This window comes from Taudactylus pleione, unplaced genomic scaffold, assembly GCF_031769625.1.
Source record: "Taudactylus pleione unplaced genomic scaffold, aTauple2 ptg000314l, whole genome shotgun sequence".
Lineage (NCBI taxonomy): Eukaryota > Metazoa > Chordata > Amphibia > Anura > Myobatrachidae > Taudactylus > Taudactylus pleione.
The window spans coordinates 3,691,499-3,709,910 of NW_028284715.1; the positions used below are offsets into that span (position 1 = coordinate 3,691,499).

Below are 18,412 nucleotides of genomic sequence, written 5' to 3' on the forward strand. Positions count from 1 at the left end.
GCTCTTAAGCTGGGCATCCGTTATACAATTTTCTGTAAGATATCTGTCCAATCTGGCTGGTTGGAATGAAAACCTGGTAATGTATGGGCGCAAATGACAATTGTCCATTTGCTCACAAACACTGGAAAATAGCCAAAAATGGTTGTTCAGACAAATTGGTTATAAACACACAAATGTAACCAATTTGAATATTTTTTTTTGTCCTTTTTTCAGTGTTTAAAACCATATGATTCACTGTCATTTGCTCCCATACATTACCAGGTTTTCATTCCAACCAGCCAGATTGGACAGATATCTGACAGAAAATTGTATAGTGGATGCCCAGCTTTATTCTCTGGTTTATATGTCCCACTGGGCTTCACCCGCAGCCCCATTGCCTACTGAAGAGCTAGTGTAGCGCCAGCAGCACATGGAAGACCAGAGAAGGAGTGATGTAAAGACTGCCTCACCTTGTTTCCCACCGTCATGCTTGGGGTAAGATTCCAGCTTACTTCATTAAAGCAAGGTCAGGAACAATTAGGTAGGCGAAGGGGCAGAGCGGGGCTATACATCCGTCCTGGCATTTAAAGTCCACAGACCCGTGACGGTGCCTGGCTCCTGGCACCCTTCTCTTGGCTCCTTCAGCGGTTCCTAGTCGCCTCCAGTATGTGCAACATTACGCCATGCCTTACATCCATCCAGTTGAGCAGAGCGCCAGGAGGCAGACTTGCTCGGCCAGTCCAGACTCCAACCAGCTCAGCCACTGGATTGCCGACCCAGTTTAATCTAGACTTTTCTTTTACAGAGGAGGGGTGGGGGGGCATTGACAAATAATATAAACTACTCCCCTTTCTAGTACTGACTCCTCCTATTTCTCAGTCCACATATAAGTCATTCTCTGTGTTAACGTACACACATCAGAGCTCTTCCTGCAGAGGATTCAAATTCTAGACCACATGTACACTACATAGATCTGCTTAGTCTGATGTGGTCTAAGCTTACAATTACAGCCAGCTTACACACAGCCATAATTATTAGGCTTGCTTCACAGAAGCAAATAGCTCACATGTTAAGTATCTGACTGGGGTATATGAAGTTGGGAGTTTAAGTCCCATGCATGGCATGCTAAACATTGTATGTTACATACAAGGGGATTTAAATGAAAGTCATTATTGATAAGGTGCACATATACCCTTGTCAATTGGTGCTTAGCTGACTACAGGGGGAGGCTGAGAAATGACTCAAGTGACGGTGGAAAGGAAGTGTGCCAATCACGGATGGACTGTGCTAGAGGGGCCGACCCACATTTTCCAGATAGCCAATCCAACCCTGGGGAGGCCCCACTATGTTACAGCATGTTGCAATGTGGTCTATTAGCGGTTCCACTTACGCATGTGAATAGATATTCTCGGTTATTAGTGTGTGCCACAATAAGCACAACAGGTCGACAAATGGACACAGAACTGCGCTGTGCCTGCTCCAGGCTTACATGAAACCTGTAAAAGCTGGTGGAAAACTTATCCACAGGAAATGCCAAAATAATCTATTTATGTTACATTACAACAATGTCTACTGATGTGCGGTTATAGACTGGTGTCTACTCCTTTGAATGCAGTGTATTGTTTTAATTATTGACATTAAAAGGTCTATATGCTGGCCCTCAATATTTACAGTAAATACCATAACTTAATTGGCACAAGAGCAAGCCCAGGAAGATTACTACCCACCGATTACTGTCAAAGAGGAGCGAGGGGCATTGGAATTTATTCCGAGATATTAAAAGGGCAAACACATGATACGTACCTGCCCAGGTACAACTGCTCTGGCAAACAGTTTATTTAACTGGACAAGTTCGTTTGGTGTTGTATCAAACTTCAAAGCGATGCTATTTAACGAATCCCTTGACTCTACCTGTAAAGAGAAATACCAAAAAAAATATATATAAAATTATACACACATACATAATATATACACACACACACACACACACACACACACACACACAGTATATAGTCTACAGATTTTCATTGTGACTTATTATTCTGCAGATCCCATTTGCCTTTCTAAATGATAAGATTCCAAAACACATAACACCCAGGATCAGATTAGCAATGAAGATTGGGGGGCTCCAAGCCTCCACATACAAATAGGCCCATCGTCATGAGAGCATGATAGCGCCCAGCTGCCTAGCTGGCCACACAGTCAGCCATAAATCATAGGTACCGAAAGTGTATTTATAGTTTTCTCACAAACTTATGCATTTTTACATTTATTATGTATTTAGTGAGACATTGGGCTGATAGTGTAGGAGGTGTACACGCCCACATGGCACTGGCCACACCCACACAACAGTGGTCGCTCCTCCTCTGCTTTAGTATAGACCAGTGATTCTCAAACCCGGTCCTCAGGACCCCAAACAGTTCACATTTTCCAGGTCACCCAGCAGGTGCACAGGTGTAGTCTTCACTCACTGACGCATTTTAAAAGACCCACAAGGTTGAGCTAATAATTTCACTTGCGATTCTGCGAGGAGACCTGGAAAACATGCACTGTGTGGGGTCCTGAGAACAGAGTTTGTGAACCTGTGGTGTAGACCCCAGAACATTTTTAGCCCCAGGCCCGTATGGCTCTTAATCCAGCCCTGCATACATGGGTCAGAAGTGAAGTCACACAGGGGGGCGGGAGGGGGGTAGTGTTACAGGTTAAGAAAGCCTGTAAGATTACAGACTTTGGGGGACACAGTCATAAGGAGGATCAGATGATATTCCATGTTGTCTGTCGCCCACAATAAAACCCACGGCTACATCTGATCATCAGCATCCAGAATAACTGTTTATATACAACTATAAATAATTGTGTTGTAAGGCTTATTTTTTGTTTACTAGGACAGAAAATAATGACTTCTCTGTGTATTCCATTAATAATTTGCATTTGCATGTATTGCCACAACAGACATATTAAGGTCACACTTGTCAGAAACAGCATCTAGAGGCTGACAGAAAATAATACACTACCTCAGGAGTATATACATACTGTAGGGCCTAGATATTTTTCAGTCGTCGCCCCCCCCCCCCCCCTTTTAGCTTTAGATGCCTCGCCTTATTCTTAAAATGCAACGTCCAATACTTGCCAACCTACAAGATTATTAGTAAATAATGATTTTGAGCAACCCTCAGTGTGTCCACCTCAATTATTTATTAACTAAGGAAGGGCAGGACGTGAACCTATAGCAATGAGGTGAGGAAGGGCAGGACGTGAACCTATAGCAATGAGGTGAGGAAGGGCAGGACGTGAACCTATAGCAATGAGGTGAGGAAGGGCAGGACGTGAACCTATAGCAATGAGGTGAGGAAGGGCAGGACGTGAACCTATAGCAATGAGGTGAGGAAGGGCAGGACGTGAACCTATAGCAATGAGGTGAGGAAGGACAGGACGTGAACCTGAAGCAATGAGGTGAGGAAGGACAAGACGTGAACCTATAGCAATGAGGTGAGGAAGGTAAGGATGTGGTGAGGAAGGGCAGGACGTGAACCTATAAAAATTGGGTGAGGAAGTTGGACATGTGAGACTTGGCAAAAAAAAAAAAATTGGGATTCCAGAAAAAGGTTAAGAAAACACTTTTTCCCCCCTTTTTTGAAAAAAGCTAAAAGAAAGAAAAGAAAAGAAAAAAAAAAACCCACACATTTATAAAGTATGTGCACTTTATTAAAAAAAAGTATTTTTATAAAAAAAAAAAAGAAAAAGTTTGTACAATTATTTTTTTTCTATAAACAAAACAAGGGACTTATGGAGCCCATGCTGACTATACAGTCAGTCACTTAGTTCTGTGGCCCCCTCAGCCTAGCGGAGCTGGAAATCACATGGGGGTAGCTCCTCCATAACTTCCTGTTTGTGCTGCAGCTGTGAACCCTAAGATTTTCCAGCTCATTTCAGGACAGATTTTTAGTTTTTGATCAAAAGACTGCCGAGGACAATATACATATTAGGTTCAACTACACATCAGAGCCAAAGAATGTGAAATAGGAACTGGGCATGAAGAAAAAAAAAAAACCTGGCGGACGTACCACCCACATGTAACTATTATGGCGGCTGTAATCTACGGTGTACCCAGTTTTCCCCGATGCTCAGGACTAGATTACGCCTTTGTGAACGTATTTAAGCATTTTTTTTTTGCAAACACAAGATGTGCAGCCGTTTCTTTTGAATGAGAGGTTCTTGTAGTTAATTGATGCTTAAAATTGATGCCTAAATAGTGAAAGAGTTTGTTGCACATAATATGAATGGCTTACAACATGGGTGAAAGTTGGACGCAAGTGCCTGTACCATGTGCCTGGCGTAAACCAGGAGTGAGCGCTATGGTTGCCGTCTGGAACGCAACTAGACATCTGCATATGGGTATAAAATACTTATTTTTGTGCATACCGTTATTTTTTTTTTTTCTATTTGCGCCCGACTGCTTTAACCCCTGTCTGTTCCATAGAGACCCTGGACAAAAAAATGACATTTCATTTCAAGCAAGGCATTAGGCCCAATACAGAAGGCCAGATGTCCTCCAGAAGGAGGCCAAGGACGCCAGGCTAGGACTGGTTTGATGTATGTGACGAGTGAAGCGCAGAGCTTTTGTTTTGTCAACAGCACTAGCCTAACTGGTTACTCCCGCACATTAATACAAGGAAAGTGAGCAGGAAATATCTGTACAGCAATGCAGAGCCTGTCAGAGCGGAGGTTTTTATGTGCGACTTCAACCGCTTGCCTGGCAAGGTTGCATCGTTTGCAACCATGCCAGGCTGTCAGATGAACGATAAACGACTGAATGATATGAACAATTTTACCAACGATTTGAACGATTTTAGACTGTATTAAAATGAATGAAATTGTCCAAATCTGACTGCAAACACATCAGATGTCAGATATCGTTATCTGACAAGCGGTAATGCGCATCGTTCATCGTTGCAGGGACACATGTCAGATTTTCTTCCAGATATGAATGATTTTTAAAAAATAGTTATCGTTCAGATCTGACTGAAAATCTGACCGTGTGCCTGACCAATAGAGTGGGACGTATTGAGGGCAAAATTGCGGTCAAACCCGAAAATGGATTTTCCGGGGGGAGGGGGGTTGACCACATTTCTCATATCTACCAAACTCTAGAATGCGTTACATTTTAGAGCTTGGACCCGGTGGGTAACGCCATCTTTAGATGGCGTTAGCCAATGGAAGCCTATGGGCTTCTATTCACATTTCTTCTGGGAGGGATCCAATCGGATCCCTCCCAGTATCCCCCGGGGCAGCACACGCCGTTCTGCACATGCGCAGTGGGACTTCTGCGCATTAAACCCAGAAGTTCCTCTATAACAAAAGGACAGCTCTTATTGGGAGAGCTGTCCTTTGCTATTTTAATCGCATTTCTAGGCATGTAACTACGTAATTAATGCTGGTATGCACCCAATAAGTAGCGGGATGTATCACATCGCGGTTGTGATGCTGTACATTACGCCCATAGTCACAAATGCGGCCAGTCAGAAATGCACAGTGGGCGGCTGCCCGGGAGATAGTCTTCCGGCAGCCGCCAATAGCGGAGGGACCTCCCGGCCCCTCCGCATCCCTGCACCCTACCCTAGTGACTATTATTATTATTAACAGTTTCTTATATAGCGCAGCATATTCCATTGCACTTTACAATTGGAAACATTTATAGAACAAAACAGGGTAATAACAGACAGACAGACAGAGGTACGAGGGCCCTACTTGCAAGCTTACAATCTATAGGGAAATAGGCATTGATACACAAGGATAGGTGCTATATATATTGCATTTTGGTCCAGCCAGACTGCAGAGTTTCTTGGTGGGCTGTATGATCCAATCACACAGGAATGTCGGCCAAATGTCAGGAGTATGTGAAAGAAAGACAATGTGTGAGGTTATGTGAGGACTGTGAGAGGGGATGTAATTAGAAATGGAAGCTATGAAGGTTATGTGGTCGGTTCTGGAATCTGATAAGCTTGTCTGAAGAGGTGAGTTTTCACGGACCGTTGAAGGATTGAAGACTAGAGGAAAGTCTTATTGTGCGTGGTAAGGCATTCCATAGAGTGGGTGCAGCCCGAAGAAAGTCCTGTAACCGTGAATGGGAGCAAGTAATGCGTGGGGATAAGAGATGCAGATCTTGTGCTGAGCGGAGAGGTTGGGATGGGAGATATTTTGAGATGAGTGAAGAGATGTATGTTGGTGTGGTTTGGTTAATGGCCTTATGTGTAAGTAATAGTATTTTGTATTGAATACGGTACAAAACTGGCAACCAATGGAGGGACTGACAGAGGGGGGCAGCAGACGATGGACGTTTGGCAAGGAAGATAAGCCTCGAAGCTGCATTCATAATGGATTGTAATGGCGATAAAATGTTTTTGGGAAGATCAGTAAGAAGACTATTGCAATAGTCAATGCGGGAAATAATATGTGCATGGATTAGAGTTTTTGCAGTGTCTTGTGTGAGATATGGTCGAATTTTGGATATGTTTTTTTTAGATGTATGTAATATAATTTTCAGACAGATTGAATGTGGGGAACAAAGGACAGTTCAGCGTCAAGGATGACACCTAGGCAGCGAGCTTGTGGGGCAGGGTGAATTGTTGAGTTATCAACAGTGATAAAGAGATCAGATTGGTAACTGTTATTGGCCGGTGGAAATATAATTAATTCTGTTTTAGAAATATTAAGTTTCAGGTGGAGAGATGACATCCAAGATGAAATGGCAGAAATACATTCAGCGACACGGACCAAAAAAGATGGTGATAAATCTGGAGAGGATAGGTAGATTTGAGTATCATCCGCATACAGATGGTACTGAAATCCAGAAGAACGGATTAGTTTGCCAAGAGAGGTAGTATAAATTGAGAATAGCAAAGGACCTAAGCCAGAGCCTTGCGGTATTCCAACTGATAAACGTAGCGAAGGGGAGGCAGAATCCAAAAAACGACCAGTAAAAGAGCGATGATAGGTAGGAAGAGAACCAAGCGAGCTGTGTCCTTAAGACCTAGGGATTGTAATGTTTGTATGAGAAGAGAGTGGTCAACAGTGTCAAAAGCAGCAGAGAGATCTAGAAGAATTAGGAGTGAGTAACGGCCTTTAGCCTTGGCAGTGACGAGACCATTAACTACCTTAGTCAGTGCTGTCTCTGTGTGCTGGGAACGAAAGCCGGACTGAAGTGGGTCCAATAAGTTGTGGGTGTTAAGAAAGTGTGTGAGGAGAGTGTGGACAAGTCTCTAAAGTAGCTTGGAGGGGCATGGGAGCCGGGAGATAGGACAGTAAATTTGAGAGAGTGTTAGGGTCAGATTTTGTTTTTTCAGAATGGGAGTAATCACTGCATGCTTGAACAGTGATGGAAAGATGCCAGTAGAGAGAGAGATTACAGGTTTTAGTTAGGGTTGGGATGAGCACAGGAGACAGAGCTTTACTGATTTGTGAGGGTATAGGATCTAGAGGAGAGGTAATAGGAGAAGAGTGTAGCTACTTCATCTTCGTTTGTGAGGTCAAATGAAGAGAATGTGCCAGAGGGTTCAGGTAGGGAACTGAGCAGGTCACTAGCTGAGGAAGAACATGCCATTTCATTTTGGATATTATCAATCTTATCCTTAAAATAGGAAGCCAGATCATGCGCACAGATAGTAGCAGGTGGCTTGGGTGAGGGAGGGGTAAGAAGCAGTTTAAATTTATTAAAAGTCGCTTGGGGTTAGAGGCTTCAGCAGAGATAAGAGATTGGAAATATGTTTGTTTGGCAGCGTCCAGAGCAGTACTATAAGAGTTGTAGATAGACTTATATGTGAGGAAGTCACATGGAGTACGAGACTTTCGCCACTGACGTTCTACTTTCCGTGAGTTTTTTGTAGATGCCTTGTTGAGTTAGAATGCCACGGTTGACGTCTAAGTCTACGTGGTGTGTGATGGGTAGCTGGTGCTACGTCAGAGGGCTTTTTCTAGAATCTGGTTTAGGTGTGATGGAGCAGTACTATACTGCCAATAACTCCTAATCGTTCAGCACGGCAGGACCACCCACCTGACTCTTCATTGCAGCCGCCTGGGAAATATAAAATTAGCACCCCTCAGCGGCCTAGTGTGTACGTGGCGGCTGCTCAGAGGAGCAGCTGCTGGGGAAAATCAAAGTTGTGATGTTCCAATCATCGATAATCCAATATATTGATGTAAAGAGTAAAAAGAAAAAAAAAAATATATCAAAAGTTAATTATAAAGGTTTCAAAAATTTTTTTAATAAAATTGTGTGGGATAAGTATTATATAGATCTTCTTGACCTAATCCAATCATAAAAAAAAAATTAAAAAATGTTAAAGCTTTTTTTGGAAACAAAATTGGCCTGTTAAGAGGTTAAGGAGACACAATAAAAAAGTATTATGATCATCTTAGGCATGTTTGCTATTTAATGCATAAGACGCATGCTAATTATCTCACACTGGCATTCTGGGTAAGAGGGTACAACAAAGAAAATAAACCGTTTTAACCATATAAACAAAACCACAAGAGAGCTGACTGGCACCGATCATAGCACCACGTTGTACACACACACCTAGGACACAGGTTACTACACAACAGCAACAGATGTGCGCTGTGGGCAACACTGCTGGCAAGATGTCATTCATGTGATCGCTGCCTCACAAGATGTTTCCATACGTCTAAAGAAGAAAAAAAAAAAAAGTCCAAAAGCTGAAACAAAACAGGTCTTTCCTTTATCTAAACTCACAGTAACCAGAGCAGTGAGTATACGAGACATCAAACTACTGAACGGTGCGGTAAAAGGGTCAAATAACTCTGTATATTAATACAAGGTGGCTCACAGTAAGGAGGTGCCAAGAAATATATATTATTATGAAATACCGGTGTTTATCGGTGACTCCTGGCATACGACAATGGCCCACCTTCAAAGGTTATTGGATGCAAGGCAAGGAGTAATCTAAATATTACAGCAACTGCCCTGTGATCAGTGAACCCTATGAAACAGACCAGTGAGATAATTGGTGGGCATAGGTAGGGGGCTAATCTTCTCACCTGCTAGGGAGAAGGGCACATGGCATGTCATGTCCTGACAAGATGATTTGGAGACATTCCTAGACATTGTGACTGGCTCACCCCATGAGGTGCTATCAATCAGAGAACTTATGTAACAAACAGCTGTACTTGTAGCACATGCTAAATGTTACAGGAAAACTGCAATTTCCTAAAAAAAAAAAAATTTTTTTAATGTGACATGTACCCCATCTTGTATATCAAATATAAAAGGTCTGTCATAGACAGAAACCATATAATGACTTATTAGAGTGTGATATGGAATACTGTATATATCGAAAGATAAACTGAGGATCTATCCATCAAGATTATTATTAGGGCATATAATACACAGTAAAAGCACTTTTAAAAAGTAATTTGGGGTGGGGAGAGTCATTCAATTCGGTCATGAGTCAGTCTGGCCAATCACAGAGTTCTGTGCATGACCTCACTCTGAGGCGTTACCAAGGGGAAACTTTACAAAGCTGCTGTGTCTTCAGCGGTTTCAGACTATGGATTTAAATGGGGTATAGTAGCACGCAATTACCGCACTGCCAGTTTTACGGGTTTGAAGAAAATGTCATACAGTATTCCTTGGCGATTAATCTAATTGAGAGACTGTACCTATATCTCACTGCTGTCCCAGCCAGCAGATGATACAGTCCTAACTGGTCTATAATCTGTAAGTGTTCTCCTTTGTATTATGCGACATACAGCACTGTATATCATATTCTAGCCTAAAAAAAGAAAATAAAGAAGAAATTAGACCACTTGCCTGGGATGGGACCGCAGCCAGCTGGGCTGTCACGGACATGCTTGCATCCCATGCGACTACATTGAGCTGCTCCGCCCCCCACCGTTCTGCACATGTGCAGAATGGATTTTTCCTCTCTGCGTCTGCCCCCTAACAGTGATTTTGCTCCCCAGAATCCTGTGGGGCGCAGTGCCACAATGGAGACCATGGACACTGGAGGGTCTCTTATTATGCCACTGGGGATCTATTACAATTAATGGGGTGTGGGTGGGGGGGGAGGTTAATGCCACTGGGGGACATATGGACACAAGTGGGTGAAAGACACCTCTTAGGCATATTTTTTTTTTTCTAATAAAATATTTAAATAATTTTTTTCTTTTTTTTCTTTTTTTTTTTTAAAAAAAAAGGTAATCAAAAAATGTAAAACAAATTATCGTCAGTTAAAGTGGTTAAACTACAACAATTGTGCTTAATAATATACAGGCATAAGAGTTGTAGCATTAGATTGCAGGCAGGTTTCAATTAAATTATTTTTATATATCACTATACATTTGCCTGCAGACGTAACGTGGGAACAGAGAAAATAGAGGTAAAACAATTTTACCTAAGTGGGCAACATGTCACCTAGTGCGGGTCTTACTACATGTTGCTACTGGTGGCCCTAAACAGGTGAGGCTTTTAGTTACCTTATACTGTATGCTGTGCTTTGGTAGAAAGGACACCCACAGAATTTATAGTACAGGATATGAGTCTGCCACATCCCGGTAGCAATAGGTGTAATTAATGACGATATGATAAGTATACAGGGAGCAACCAAAAGCAAGGGATCACCACAACAAAGTCATTTAGCACAAATATCTTGGCTAGTATTTTTATCTTCTGGTGTCTGTACACAATACCGAACGTCAGATACACGTGCAGATCAGTCACACCATGCAAATAAAATACTTCCCTTTTACCAATTACAAATTAGATTTTCTCTCTTCTTCAGTTGCGTCCTATTCAGTATGTCAAAATAAATGGGTATCCGGTCATTAGACCTCCAGTAAAAGGGTAGACAATGTTTGAGTAGACAATTGAAGTTAGACGCGCTAACAGTGGACGCGCTAACAGTCGACAGGGACAGAAGTTAAGCACTTACCGGAGGGTTAGGCACCAGGAGGGAGGGTTAGGGTGAAGATCAGGTCTAGAAAGATAAAAAAAAAAAAAAAACACACCACCACCACAACATGTGTCGACCATGTATGTGCTGACCATTTGTGTGTCAACCTAATGGCCCTGTCGACCTCCTGTCCATGTCGACCTTCTTACTAGTCGACCTTTAGTGTGTCAACCTTCAGACCCTGTCAACCTATTGCCTACCTTTTTTATTGCAGACCTAATGATCCACACTCACTAAAAATATGAATATAAACAGAGGAGTAACCAGTGAGGTTATGGTCTATCAATACATGGATATCCATCAATATATTCATTCTAGTTTTAGGATTTGGGTCAATAACAGCCCTAATATAAACAGCAGTTTAAGACCAACTTGGATGAGAATTCAACTGAGCACAACTGACGCGATTCGCCATTCTACAACTGCAAATTGTGTCCATCTACAGCGCGAAGAAAACTCTATATGTTGGGGCATCCTTAAACAATACATGCACAGTCGGGCATCACTGCACATCGCCGGTAATGGAGTTCACTACTTGGACTAGATTTGGGAAGATAACCCTTGCCTGCGATAATGTATACGACAGCCTCTCATAGCAGAGAGCTCTCTCCAATTAAGATGTCTAGTAAGTAAGTAATATCCTCTGACAAAAAAAAAAAAGTATCTTAGGGTGAGAAAAGTACCTTGAGATGTATGCAACATAACCGGGTATGATCAGGGACAGAAAGGTGCTAAAATATGATAAAGTGCAGGCAGACATCTATACCAACTATATTATCCCTTGAGGGATAATAACAGGTTGAGGATATGGTCGAACTCTTTAATAAAGTATCCCCCCACAAGCATGTAATTCCCCCATAGGAGACATGCACTATACTATAATGCTCATACTTAGTAGATCAGCTGGCCATACACGGGACGATTTTTCACACGATTTTGGCAGTTTCCACAGGTTGGTCAGGCCAATCGTTTGCAAATAGTTTGAGTCTTCTGCGACCCCGATGCGCGTCCCCGCCGTCGTCTAGTTGGATCGCAGATCAGATGGTTTTGCAGAAAGATCTCAACTGATCGTGTACGATGGGATACACTTCTATGCATCTTATCCTATGATCTTAGTGTTCAATCGTACACCATTTGACCACATACACGTACCACGTACAACTGATCTTACCAACTTTGAATCTCACAGTGTATGGGGGCCTTTAGTTTCCAGCAGCTCAGTACTGCTGTGAATCTTAAAAGTGTAACTGTGATCTACGACAACTACACATTTAACATCTATAAGAACAGGCAACATTGCCATAAAATGTTACCTATATTTCCTTTGTGTCACGTTAGTATAGTCCCTTATTCATTTTCCATCTTCCGGGTAGGTATGAGTATTAATATAAGAATTAGCGGCAGTGTGGACATGGGATGTACTGGCAGAAGCATGCACCTAAAGCAACATCACAACCTACAGTATGCACCCGATTGGCTCTGAATGCGTGTCATTTATCATGTGATCTTCACTCAGCCAATTTAAAGGACGTCTAAGAATAAAAAAAAATAATAATAATGTGCGTGCTAACAATTCTATACTGCAAACACTGAAAGTTTTATTCAATCTGTACAAATGAATGGGGTTTGGTACGCAATCCCGGTGCTGATAATGCCGGCGGTCAGAATCCCAGCAACTGAATCGTGACAGTGGAAACCTCGTTGCATGCAGGTGTGTATTTCTAATCCTTCCCCTAAACCACCCCTCCCGCAGCCAAACCCCAACCTTTCCCTTTGGCAGCCTAACCGTAACTGTCTTACCCTTCAGCCATTGAGGTGGGTATCAGCTTAAAAAAAATGTAAATAAAAAATAAAATAAAAAACACCACAGCTGCACGGAGAAGCCCCTGAAGTTTGGGTGGAAAAAAAACTGGTGGGCAGGGTGACTTTCACCTTATCCTGTCATGCAGCTTTGGACCTAATGGAACTATTGTCTAGATACAGCTGAGGGACACCCTTTTATATATTAGTTTATATTATTTTATATAGCTTTGTAAGTGCAATAACAACTCTACATTGCAAGTTTTTCAAAACCTCAGGACACAACTAACTTAAGCTGACAAGTTTTATTTTTTGCCTCATTTTAACAAAATCCGACACCCGCTCCTCTCTCACACACCGAATAAACACAAGACGACAACGCCGAAGACTAGATGTCACAATTAAGTCGCTCACAATCGGGTATCATTTGGCAAGGCAGAATAGGAGTTATGGCTGAACAAGGAACACTAGCGGTAAGGACGGAAGACCAGGAATTACCAGTCCTCTAAGACCGGGCATAAACCGATGGACCCTGGATTGGATCTCTGCAATTTGCACACAGATTGGCCGTTCAGGCTGAATGAGCAGTTAATGCTGTGTGTGGACAGTTGTGTCCCAGGCTACAATCTCTTCACAGCCATCACTTCTCTCCCCCCTGTACACAATGATTTCCTTCTGCTGTGTAAAAAAAAAAAAAATAGCAGTGTGCATGTGTCTTGTTGGTAAATATGAGTTACACGTGTAGCGTGGCTCTTTGCTATATGCTAGAAGGAACAGCTTGCAGCACAGGGGACAGGATAACGAAGAAAAACAAGTCTTGGATATATTGCATGAATTGTATAGCTAATAACCCCATATTATTTAAAACAAAATTCAAACCCAACCATGGAAGACACACACACACACACACACACACACACACACACACACACACACACACACGAGAGGCGGACTCAAACGACGGCAAAATAAAAACAGAGGGGTGCGAGTTTTATGTAGCAACACATATTACATACAGTATGAGAGACTAGTTAGTTTTCTATTTTTCTATTCCCCTATATAGAGGCTACACAGTGAGAGACAGAGATTGATGGAACAAAACAGTATTACTGAAAGACACATAATTTGAAATTCAGTTTCCCATAGAAACAGAATAAGAAGCCGACCGCAGCGAGGGGTTTTGAGGGTCATTTGAAGAACATAGCAGCCAGTAACGCTCCCTGTGTCAATGTGCTGGGAAAAGAACGCTATAACCTTTAAAAGCTTCGGATCAATGACCAGTAGGTGGATATACGGTTATGTATTAAGGCAAGGTCAAGGTAGACCTCTGTAAATTCACCCTTTGCCAGACACACTAATGCATATTCAACGCCGACAGTTTAGCACTTTCTGAACACAGCAAATGAGCAATTAAGCTTCTTCTATTAAAATGTGCAGTGCAATACACAAATGCAAGTGATAGCCCGGTGCATTAGCAGTTGCCAGCTGGCAAACAACACAGGGAGAGGAATATTCAAAGTGTAAAGAACAAAAGCTTACGGTGTATTCCATGGTCCCCTTTGGCCTCTGGAAGGACATTCGTCGCCCATCTTTCTTCTCTAGGGTCTTCTTCTGGCCGGTATCTGAGGGATATGGAAAGCGAGTGTGTGTTAGATTCATGTTGCTCCGTCAGGATGGTCACAGGCTGCTGAGTACAGTACGGCAGGCAGACGACATCTATTTCCCCAGTCATACAGCTAGCTCTCTGTAACCGGAGCTTCTATCTAGCAGGAATACAGCTGCCTGCCTGCGTTAAGGATTTTTTTTTTCTATCAATATAAAAAGTACTGTGACAACTGTGATACATTAGCTTCGGCTGTGCAACCTATAATCTAGAGCAAAATAGCTAGCATGATCAGGATCTGCACATGCACAAAGGAGCATGTAAAACACATTCCCATTGGCACGCAATCACTCTAATGATACAAAAAAATAAAGACATAGGTGCATTTTATCTACAGCTCTGTAGACATAACTTATGGATCATAATTAATTGGAGTAAGATATTTAGGGGGCGTTATGTATCCATCACTACGTACTGGTATATTTTCATGCCCGCACAGAAACATTTGCGCAGTTGCGTCCCTCGCCATAAGTATGACAATGTCTTTGCTGAGTACACGTCCACGGCCTGCCCCATACTCGCTTTTTTTTAATTTATTTATTCTCGCCCGGTTATATAGGGCGTGTTAAAATGAAAATTAATTTTCTCCAAAGTGAAGATAGAAAACCAATAACTGGTGCACGTTTCTTACAGTTTCCAAATTGTTTGTAAGTTTGCAAACAGTGGTCCTGATGCAGCAAGGATCGCAACTGCGAACGCAATATAGTGATTACGCACGCAGTTCCACTGCGGTAGTATGCTAATCCATTGCAGCACAACATAAGAACGCTCCCACCTCACCTTACACATATACGTAATGTTTAGCAAGACAGCGAAATCATCGGTACTATTGAGTACCATTGCAGCATCACGCACACTTTCACAAGCTCTGACCTGACATCTCTGAATCAGAGATGTACGCTAAGCCGATGGTTAGCGCACATCTCCGATGTTTGGAGGACTGTGCATGTGCAGCCCTCCGAATGCGAGCCCGCTCGCGGTGTGTCCCAACCGCAGCCTGGTTGACAGGCTGCGGCGTTTGGGAGGCGGAGCGGGGGCGTTCCCAGAAACGGGGGTGTGTCGACCCAGTTTTCCGGGGGGGACGAGGCCAGGGTCTGCGTGGGGGTGCACGCAGACTTCCTGGCCTCGCAAGCTGCCAGGACCCGGCCAGGCTGCGGGAAGCTTTAGCTTCCGCAAGACTGGCCAATGGAAAAATCGACAACAATTGTGACGTTTTGATGGCGACCCCAGGCTGCGACCTGGGCCGCAGCGCTGGGATCACGCAAATGCAGCAAGGAGGTGTGTGACACCTCCTTCTGCATTTGCATTTTAAATGGACGGAATTGCACATCTGCTAGTCTGCGGCTGTGCAATTCTGCCCAACTCTGAATCAGGCCCTCTCTCAGGAATTGCTAACTTCATCGCACGCTATGAGTGCTCAGGCCGCGAAGGACTCCACACACAAACGGCACTTCCTGTCAACCACTCTGCTGTGGGTCTGCGTAGTCACTGTGATCGCAGTGGCCGGTTCGAAACAAGCGCACTGAGATGCTTACTCATGGGCAAAACGCAACAATTGTCAGATTGCCAATCGTAACTGCGATTACGCACGCAATGAATCAGGCTCGGTGTCATTTGTCTGCATTTTGGATGGCGCTGGCTGCTATTATTACCTATAACACAACTCAAACACCATCTGCCTATGGTCTGCAGAAATGCCACTGCCGCGTGCTAAACCAGTGGTTCCTAAATAGCGGGCGAGTGATAGAGTCACACAACGTAGATAAGTTTTCCTGTGTAGCTACGGACCTGGCTACCTACCACTTGCCTAAACTGGAGCCGGATAACACCTAGGCCTGCATAGGTTTGCGGATACCCTCTCTGGGGAACCCAAGGAGCAGAGAGACTGAGGGCCTGATTCAGCAAGAAATGCAATGCTGCGTTCGCACGCAGCCAGCCGATGTTTGCAATCTGCGCATGTGTATAAGATGCAGTGCGCATGCGCGAACTAGGCCCTGCGAAGGGGAATGCGATCGCAGACAGCAAGCAGGACCTACCACCCAGTGATTGACAGGAAGTACCATTGGTCAGTGGTGACGGGGTGTGGTCGTGCGAACGCAGGCGTGTCAGTGCGTTTCAATGCCGTGGCATAAATTAGGCATTGCGAGACCTTACGAAGCCTGAGCTCTCACTGCGTGCAGGAGATGTAGCAAAAACTGCTGGAGGCTCAGGTCATGTACGAATTGTGCGTATGGTTCCGATGGTTGTCGATGTTACCGCTGTCTTGCCAGGTATAGAGGACGCAAGTAAAGGGAAGTGGGTGTTATTATGTAGACCTGGGCGTCTGCTTATTCTGCTGCGTGTATGCATTCATTAGCATATTCTCGCAGCGGCCGTGCGTTCCTTGCTGGATCAGGGCCAGAGTCTATTCTGTTCCATCGCCTGGGCTAGCTCAGTGGCCGTGTGCGCATACAAGTCACTAGAAACTTACAGAAGTGTTTCGGAGTGGGTGCAGCCGCTCTTCCTATTGGTAGAGAACTGTATACAAAGCACACTCAGACGTGACATTTCACAGGTGGTTTGGATATATGACATTTATTCTGCTTTGGTTTGGTTAGCTGGCAATCAGAAGTATGGGCCAAACACAGGGAGGAAACAACAAGGCAGATAACCTTGACAACCTACAAATAAGCATCATACTGTACAGTATCTGTTTGTTACTACACAGTCATTTTATTACTGTATCTTCTCCCAACTCAAAGGCAGCGCATCGTATCGTGGAGGTCATATAAATATTGTGTATGCAAACTTCACTGCATTTCCTTATGTATAACGGCTTGCTGTACAATGGCTCTATTGTGTGAGGTCATTCAGGACAAGCCCAGAACTACAACATTTTGTAAATCAACTTATTAAAAAAAAAAAAAAAGTTAAAAATCAATACAATCGGAGCCAGTCCTCTTACTGGTTACAATTACACACACCAAACCTAATGGGTCCATTTGACAAAAGTCAATTATGCCTCTAGTAAATGTTTAGGATGTGGGAGGAAATCTGAGCACCAGACAGAAACCTACGCCAAACTCATGACCTCAACATTGCGAGTGATGAGCAATGCTAACCACTGTGCTGCTAGTTTGTCATGCTTAACCAATGGCAAGTGGGAGGTAAGTGAAGCATTATAGGGCACTCCTATCCATTTACCACCCGAGCAGACAGACGTTTTATCTGGCGGCTCTGAGGTGATCCAGCGATGCCAGTATATCTCAGCTGCTTTCTGCAATGGGTGCACACAGAGCTGCTTGTCTCGGGACCACCAAACAGCAATCAGTCTTTACTAGAGGTCAGCGCTGAAGCCTTGTACATTCATTTGAAATTGGACAGCGCTTGCCCAAAACTTTTTGAAAAAATACAAAAAAGTGTCTGTAATTCATTATATCACATAAATTTCATTTGCTAACAATACATAAAATGACCTATAGCAAGGGTTATACCGGGTTGGTAATAATATATGGCGTTATGCTTCTCACTGTTGGAATGCTCTACAAAACGTAATTAAAATACTGTATAACAAAAAAAAATAAAAATAACAGCACTCTTTTTACCACTGAACGGCAGTCATCTGTTTGCATATAAAACAACTAAAGTGCTTAGACCAGTGAATTCCGTACACTAAGCATACCGGACGTTCCTTCTCTCTGATCCCCATAAGGTACAGAGTGCTACTTTCAGGAAATCAGATGGAGAGAATATCTTTCTGCGTGTCGTGCATTTTTTATAATTGTTGGCAAAGTGCTCGTCTAATTCTTCCTGAAGGAGCAGTTTGGGTTTCAAGGAGATCAGGCGATAATGAAATACACTTATTATCAGGAGAGAGAAGAAGCGCCAGGCAATTAAAGAGCACACAACACTATCAGGTCAGCGATGTGTACGCCTCTAGTGTGAGGGATAAACAATTAGGGCCCGTATTCAATTAGAGGCGAAAAGTCGGAAAAGTTTCGCTTGTCCGACTTTCCGCCGCCTT

General features: G+C 43.3%; 1 protein-coding gene across 4 annotated transcripts in view; it reads right to left on the reverse strand.

Annotated features, from left to right (window-relative positions):
* Window positions 1–18,412, reverse strand: part of OXR1 (oxidation resistance 1) — a 610,641-nt gene that overhangs the window by 66,426 nt on the left and 525,803 nt on the right. For all 4 annotated transcript variants that reach the window (XM_088442635.1, XM_088442636.1, XM_088442641.1 and 1 more), the window contains 2 exons: window positions 14,286–14,368; window positions 1,783–1,890 (listed from right to left, as the gene is read on the reverse strand). In XM_088442635.1, the coding sequence (XP_088298761.1) occupies window positions 1,783–1,890; window positions 14,286–14,368 (191 nt within the window). The remainder of the gene's footprint in view (window positions 1–1,782; window positions 1,891–14,285; window positions 14,369–18,412) is intronic.